The sequence below is a fragment of the Salvia miltiorrhiza genome, chromosome 5, assembly GCF_028751815.1.
Source record: "Salvia miltiorrhiza cultivar Shanhuang (shh) chromosome 5, IMPLAD_Smil_shh, whole genome shotgun sequence".
NCBI classification, from domain to species: domain Eukaryota; kingdom Viridiplantae; phylum Streptophyta; class Magnoliopsida; order Lamiales; family Lamiaceae; genus Salvia; species Salvia miltiorrhiza.
This window is the reverse complement of record NC_080391.1, coordinates 15,616,925-15,625,100: the sequence shown is the minus strand read 5'-3', so window position 1 is coordinate 15,625,100 and position 8,176 is coordinate 15,616,925. Positions and strand designations below refer to the sequence as shown.

The following is an 8,176-nucleotide window of genomic DNA, read 5'->3' as shown; positions in this document are numbered from 1 at the left end:
CTGGCTAGAAACATTTTCATATGAAAATAAAGATTACAAACTTAGTTGTATACAAGTTGAAATTTATTCTTTATTTACACTTTACGAAAAAGGGAATCTAGCTAAGGTAGATTTAGATATAGAGATGCAGTCAAACTATAGGATCACTGATTCGTGGGGAGAAATTGACGCTATACATACGTCATTCACGTAATTAATTACTAAACAATCAGCAATTTCTGATTTGTCAGAGCGTTCCTATTTTCTTTATTAATTGACTGTCAATTTCCACATTTTCTTTATTAGTAAATTCTAACAATGTTTGAAGCACTTGTGTTACGGCACTTAATATACCCAAAAGAAAAAAACGGCACTTAAAAGAGATGGACGAAGCGAGAGAGAGAGCCACGGTCTTGGCTTCGTCGAACCACTTAAAATCTCGATAAATTAGGTAGAGATAAAAAAAATTTAAAAATACGTACATGTAAAATGATCAATGTTTGAGTCTAAAGATAATAATGTTTGAGTTCATTATTACATACTCCCACCGTCCCATGAATCTTGACATGTTTTCCTTTTTGGGCCGTCCCACAACATCTTGACACATTTTCAAATAAGATAATAATTATTACTTTCTCTCTCATACTTTATCACTTTTATACTTTATTAACTACACACTTAAAACACTAATCCACAATTCCTTAATTTTCATGTCGGAACCAAATGTGTCAAGATTCGTGAGAAGAAGAACGTAATTTTTAAAAATTTATGTCTACTTTTACCAATAGAAATATTCAAAACTAGCTATAACGAAATTTTGATATTGGAACACTAAAAGTCTAAAACGGACTTTCTTTTCTTAATTGTCAATAATGAATAAACACATTATTTAATTCTTTTGGTACATGATTTAATCAGTCTACTATCCCATATTTTATTTACTTGTTCAAATATAGAAATAAATTTACCTCTGGAGATTATCTCTATTAAAAGAAATCATGCTTAATCTTTAATTAAATTTTATTATTGACATAGAATTCTTTGAATTTCCACCCATGAAATAAAATAAATTACAAGAGGTGTCTATTATATACTCAAATAATAAATTACAAGAGCTATTTATTATATAATCAAATAGGCCATCCGCATGCAGGCGGGACCACGATATCACACAAAGGTGAAAAAACTACATTGCACGCAGACGGAATCAAATCTAAGACCTCTCACAAAAGAGGGTTTTTAGGTACTCTAGTTTTACCACTTGAAAGAGACCTCGTTGATATAAAATAAAACAAATTAATCACCAATTATTCAAGACTGTATTTTTGAAGGATTATGATATCAAGTGGGGCTAGGGCAACCCCGTCCCAAATTTTCAAATTTTTTAATATATATTTTAAATATTATATTTCATATATATATATATATATATATATATGTGTGTGTGTGTGTGTGTGTGTGTGTGTGTGTGTAAATAAGAAATACAAGAAAAAATATAACATTGTTTTAATAACTATAGTATCTATATTAATTGCTTATTATTTTACATTGATTTGTAAAATTTATGTTATTTTTATCATATTTCTCTTTCTTAGTTAATTTTTAATATTGATTTTGAGTCAATTCCTCAAGTTAAAGTAAATTTACGAACTATTAATAATTAAAACTAGTTTATTTGTTTAGAATATGATTTTTTTTAAATACATAAAAGTATGTCTTTATATGCTTTCAATGTACTTGATGTTGAATTAATTGAATTACGAACAACTATATATTATATTAAGTGACTATTGAAAAAATGCATGAAAATAAACTGTACGACATGCTCAAAAAAATTGCTTCGCAAGTATTTTTCAGACACCATAATTCAGCCCCCCTAATAATGAATCCTAGATTCGCCCCTTATATCCACATAAATAACATACTCCCTCCGTCCCAAAAGAATGTGTCATTATTTTTTTAGGGACGTCCCACAATACTCCACCATTAATTCCTTATTTATTAATTTTATTTTATAGTAATATTTTAACTCCTAATATACTCATATAACGTTTTATTAATTTTCATGCCACCAAAAGTAATGGATTACTCTCGTGGGACATGGGATAGTATATTTTTAAAGCCCCTCTTCCTAGCTTTATTCAACTTTGATAAATTCTGAAGACGGTAGTCATAAATTCAAAAAAGGTCCAAAAATGATTTGCATAAATTCAAACTGAAACCCTACTATCCCAATTCTGACCAAATTCCTCCATTGCTTGTAAAAATAAGTCACCAACATAAGTTACCCAATTCAAGAAATTTGATAGTGCCTCAGATTTGGAGAAATCTCCCCACCCATTTTGGGATCATAAATAAAGAAAATATGGGAACCAAAACTATGGGTTGATGTGAGCGATAAATGATGTAGTAACATCTAATAAGGAAGATGGCAATAAAAAAGGGGGTGTTTCAAAAAAGAGATGGATGCATGCATGCCCAAATCAATCAATTTCCTGCACAAATAATAGGCAAAATAAACAAACAGACATGAGCAAAAAAAAAATGATGACAAAAAAGCAAGGCAAAAATAGGGTTTGATAGGATGTTGACACTGTAGAATGTGTAAGCCATGCACAATATGTATGTATAATGTTGTTGTTGTTATTAAGGTTAAAGAAGGTAACAACAGTGTATCTGCAACATGTTATGTAGTATCTGTTTGTTGTTGGTCTGAAAAGGTAAAAGGTAATCCTTTGGGTGAAACCCCAAAAACAGAAACTTCCAGTGGTCCATTCTTACCCACTGACATTTAGCCCCATCAAAGTGTTAGTAGTTTCTCTCTTCTCTCCCACTGTGTGTCTTCTAGTGTGTGTTTTGGAGTGAAAGAGACTATAGTCCAACAAAGTGTGTGTAAAAGAAATCTATGGCACATTTGTTGCAAGGTGATCAACAGTAGATTCTCAGAGCTGTACCACAACTGCAGACATGTCTGCGCCTTCTGCCACTAATTTTTCTTTAATTTTTTTCTCTGAATTCACTTGACCAGAATTATGTATTATGTATCCTCTCCCTCTCTCTCTCACAGACACACACACTCTCTATTATATAGTATTTGAATTATTGATCAAGATATGCTTTAATCAGAGATATATTCAAGTTCATCTAACTGCCACTTCCAACATTAATGAATAATATGAGTGCAGAAGCATGGCTTTCACTCTACTATTTGTCTTGTTTCTCCCTCTAAAACAGACACTAAATGCCAAAGAGTCACAAATCAATAATCTGATGAGTTGATGGTGAGGGTGGAAAAGAAAAAAAAAATGGCACTGGCAGCAAAGATTCACATGTTTGATGGAGCCCTAGCTAGTACAATTAAATTAATTCCCATGATATGATATGATATGATACCTTATAACCTAATTAATACTCTAATAAAATAAAGCTAATTGTCGTCGTCGTCGTCTTCATCGTCTTCGTCGAAGGCGTAGAGGGTGTCGTTGTGAGGGGCGTGGCCGAGGCCGAAGGCGCGGACGTGGTCCTTGAGGGAGCGCTTGTGCTTGAAGTCGGAGCCGCAGATGCAGAACCAGAGCTTCCCGCAGTTCTTCTCGTGCGTGCGCCAGTCGCCTCGGACGGCGAATGGCTTGCCGCACTTGCGGCAGCCGAATGGCTTGCTGCCGTGCTTCCGCTTGTAGTGCGTCTGCAGCGTCCGGAAATCCTTGAGCGGCTTCGACCGCGGGTGCTCGATGTTGTTCTTGCACCCCTCCGCGCAGCAGTAGCACGGCACCCGCAGTATCGACGACGCCGCCTTCGTCCCCCGCAGCGACTCCGGCCCCTTCCGGTACTCCGATCCGTGCCCCCACATGTGCATCTACACCAAATTCATTTCATCTAATTAATTAATTAACCTTTTCTCTTTGTCTAGCTAGAAAAAAAGGTGAATTAATCAGGCATTGAGATCATGAATTAGGTCACCTGCATGTTGTTGTATCTGTTGAAGGTTTTGCTGCAAACGGAGCAGGAGAATTGGGTGGGGCCGACAAGGATTTGGGCGGGCGTAGGGATCCAGTACTGGCCTTGGGCAACTGCGAGGGCGGCCATGTCGCTAGGGTTTACTGCTGAGGAAGAAGAGGAGGAAGGCGGGCCGATGTGGAGGGCGACGGTGACGCCATTCTCCGCGGCATTAATGTTGTTAGGGTTTTGGATGTGCTGGTGCTGCTTGTACGCGGCGAAGCTGGTGTGGTACTTGTGCGGGTTGGGTTGGCCCGGTGGGCCTAGGGAGAGCAGGGTGGAACAATCGTCTTCTTCCTCATCGCCTTCCAAATTATACAAACTGTCGCTGCAAGACATGTGTGTTTGCATCATGGAATTGGGAGCTACCTGCTTCTGCTTCTGTCTTTCTTTCTCTTGTTTCTTTTTTTGGCACTTTATAATTTATTCTCTAGAGTTTTGGGGATGGGAAAATGTTTAGGGTTTTGAAGGTCTAGGGAGACAGGGGTACAAACATATGTTGTGTAGAGTTTTAATTAATTAGTGAGTAGTATATATATATTGCTGTGCTGTAGATAGATAGATATATATAGATATACATGATGGAGAGAGGTTATAAGAGACAGTGTGTGTGGTGTGTGTTTTGGATTGTTTTGAGGTGGAGGAGACAAGGGATAGGCAAAGGGGAGAAAAATGCATAGAATGGTGCACCAAACACTAACACTAAATGGTTTGCCTCATAAATCACAATGCTCATTTTCCCAAACTTAGCTTTTCACAGCCCTTGTCATTTCAAATTCTGATCTCTCTCACTCTGTCTCCCTTTCTCTCCAACCCCATACATTATACATATACATATACATATACATATACATATACATATACATATACATATACTCTCTCTCTCTCTAGATAAAAAAGGTGGAGAGGAGGAGCTAGCAAATGTGAACTGTAGAAGCGAATGCCCTAAAATCTCTAATTTTCCACTTTTGTTTATGAAAGGGGTAGTGATGGAGATGTGATGATAGTCTGTGCTTAATTATTACAAACCATGAAGTCATCTCCATCACATGAAAGTTGAAACCCGGTCTTTTTCTTCTTAATTAGGGCTGCGCTACTCCCACTATACATGTCATGTGACATTAAGACATACTCCTATATAAATAAATACTTATGTTGATATTTATAGTTAAACTTGATCTGTTCGAGTAATTGGGGATAAATTTGAACTAGGTCGACCTAGTTTATTTATACTATTTAGCATGGGCATTCCCTTTAATGCATATACCTGAGAGTTAAAAATCATGATATATATAGGGTCCAATTCAACAACAAAGTCCCTTTAGATTTAGAATTAAGAAGCAATCCCGTTCGTTCATCTAAGAAAATCTAACGGTAGTGATTATGATCTGGATAGTAATTTTGCTAATTAATATCAATACAAAAAATAACTTTTATGTACGAAAAGGCTACATTCATCAATTTGATATTAAGCGAATTTGGTAATATCGTCAAATCCCGTGAATCTCTCGTGACGCATGCTATCGATTTTTACGGATTTGAATTTAATTTTAGCTCAAATGTGTTTCACCTGCAAATTCTTTTCGAAGAACACAACTATGGATATGCCGAATGAAGAAGGTATAGATTTTATTGTCATCATTTTAATCGTTCAATGCCTTTTTCTTGGTTTAATCTGGTGCTCAGCTGTGAATATATTTATTCGACGAATCCCAAATTTGATTCTGAGTCTTTATTCATCATATGTTCAAATCAAACTTGTGGAGTATGTAAATCGTTTGCTTATTCCATTAAACTATTCATCGAAAAAATTAATAGAATTAATTCAACAAACTGCCACTCTGCTTGTCATCTTCTAATCTTGTTGTTTGTTTAATTTTGCCATGTCTTTCAAGTTCAAACTGATGTTTCTTGATTTGTGTTTCTGCAGCTGTTAGTATTGACCCTTGATGATATTTTCCAATAGTATCCAAAGATCAAAGTACTTCATAGATATTGTGAATGAGTCCTGCAAGATAACTGGAATGACATTATAAATAAACATCCCGAGGACTGTACCTCTGTCGCCTACTCTGAAATGGATGAATTTGCAATTGAGTTTCCAGATGATTTCCTCGAATGATTGATGAAACCTCAGCTGAAGCATATGCAAAGAAGACAAGATATAAGATTCAGCAAGCTGCTATACCTAACTTAGCTGATATGTACACAAGTTTAATTATATTACTAAATGTATTTCGTTTGCAATTTATTTTAAATGGCAATCATCAATGTTCAGCATAATATGTAACAAATGTTCATTATTAAATTTTAGATGGATGTGATATGAATTCTGACATTAATATTTTAATCAATGTGAGTCCTTATAGTAATTCATCTCAACACTCGAAAGTGTTCATAAAAAATTACATTGAAATTCAAGAAACTCTAGCAAAGTTCAAAGGATACAACTATTTGTTCGACAAATTACGTTCGAATTAGTAAAATATGTTCATCACCTCAGTAAATATGTTCATCACATCAGTAAAAATATGTTCATGATAATTAATTAATAAACTATTAATGAACTTGCGAACTTGAAAAATGAACATGGACTATAATTTTACGAACATCCTTATAAATTTCATGAACATAGACGATTGCTTAGTTATGGCTGATACTAAAAACCGTAGTTCAAGGAATGGTTATCGTTAATTGATGCTTAGAAACATAAAATAATATTTAATTCTACAAAATAATGGATCAATAAAAAAAATTCCAAACCAAGGCCAAAAATAAAATTTTTAATTGCACTTATAGTCTAAACCTTTTACTGGAAGTTTTTGCCAACAATCATTGTTGAAACAATGAACTGTACATAATTAATGCAGTTTCCATTCGAATTATTTTAATTAAAAACTAATAAAGTTTAATTAATTGAGAAGTAATCAACAAATATGTACATATGTTCATCACATATTGGAATTAAGTTCATAAGTTATTACTTTTTTTTCATGTGGTAATTGTGTACGCTAAATTTATATCTAAGTTGATAAATTCTTCAAATATTAATTTGTTCTATTATCAATAAAAAAATATAATAAGTTCAACGGAATATAGTGTAATGTTCAATATGTTTCTTCGTTTTTTTAAAGTATAGATGTTGGGTTTTTCTAAAGTATATAATACGAGTAGATCTATTGTTCGTCTAAAATTTTATCTAGGTTCAACATAATAAGCCTGTTCTTTTACTGTTTATGAGATGAATCGTATAACCCTGTTCTTTGCTGTTTATGAGATGAATAAGCTCTAATATTGAATGTGTGAAATTCTTATATATGAAAAAAAAAACGTTATTTAAAAATTTGCCAAAAAATAGGAATGTTTGACACACAAACGCAATCTACCAAAAATGATGAGATTTACCTTTGCATATTTATAGGAGATCACGTTAATGTATAAATGGGAATTACATTTGTATCCTTCTCATTAAAAATGAACGACTTAATCTGACTAAATTAGGACCGCACGATCTGTGAATATAAGTGGCTCAGATTTCTTCTCACTTCTCACAATATTTGTGCTTCTCAATAGAACTTTTCCCTATATATATATATATATATAGGGATTGATTCATTTGAGATTGGCCCTTAGAATTAGATGTAGGATTAAATCTTGTTCATTGATTCATTTAAATCCTACACCCTATATAGAATTTAGGAAAAAATCGGTTTAGTAAATTTAATGTTCTCATTTTTGTGTTCACACTGTTGGGAGTTAAATTAGTAAAATTAATTTCTGATTTTACATCCCTCTCTCTCCATATCCCCCAAAACACGGCAACAATAAATCATTTAGGGCGAGTTTGATATTGACTAATACACTGTATTAGCTAATTTAGTACAGATCAGTCTAGTGTTTGGTATTATTTAGTAATAATGCGGATGACCCGGTTTAATCCCACGACCCAGTATTATTAATCCAGATTTCTTAGGATTAATAATACCTACTAGAAAAACGCTCATAGATGACGCTTAAAAAGCGTCATCTATGTGCATCCACAAGTGTCAAGAATAGACATGTCATCTATGCTTCCAGATAAGATGACGCTTAAGAAGCGTCATCTATGCGCTCATATATGACGCTTTTATAGTATAGATGACACTTAAAAAGCGTCATCTATGAGCGTGCAAATGATAAAAGTATCATATATATGATAAATACA

The 8,176-nt window shown here is 34.0% G+C and overlaps 1 protein-coding gene across 1 annotated transcript; it reads right to left on the bottom strand.

Moving 5' to 3' along the window:
* Positions 1-3,267: 3,267 nt before the first annotated feature.
* Positions 3,268-4,493, bottom strand: LOC130986361 (zinc finger protein WIP6-like). Its single transcript, XM_057909755.1, has 2 exons — positions 3,937-4,493; positions 3,268-3,832 (listed from the first exon to the last, which is right to left on the bottom strand). Exons 1-2 carry the CDS (start codon positions 4,324-4,326, stop codon positions 3,407-3,409), a joined length of 816 nt encoding a protein of 271 aa, XP_057765738.1. The 5' UTR covers positions 4,327-4,493; the 3' UTR covers positions 3,268-3,406.
* Positions 4,494-8,176: the final 3,683 nt, after the last annotated feature.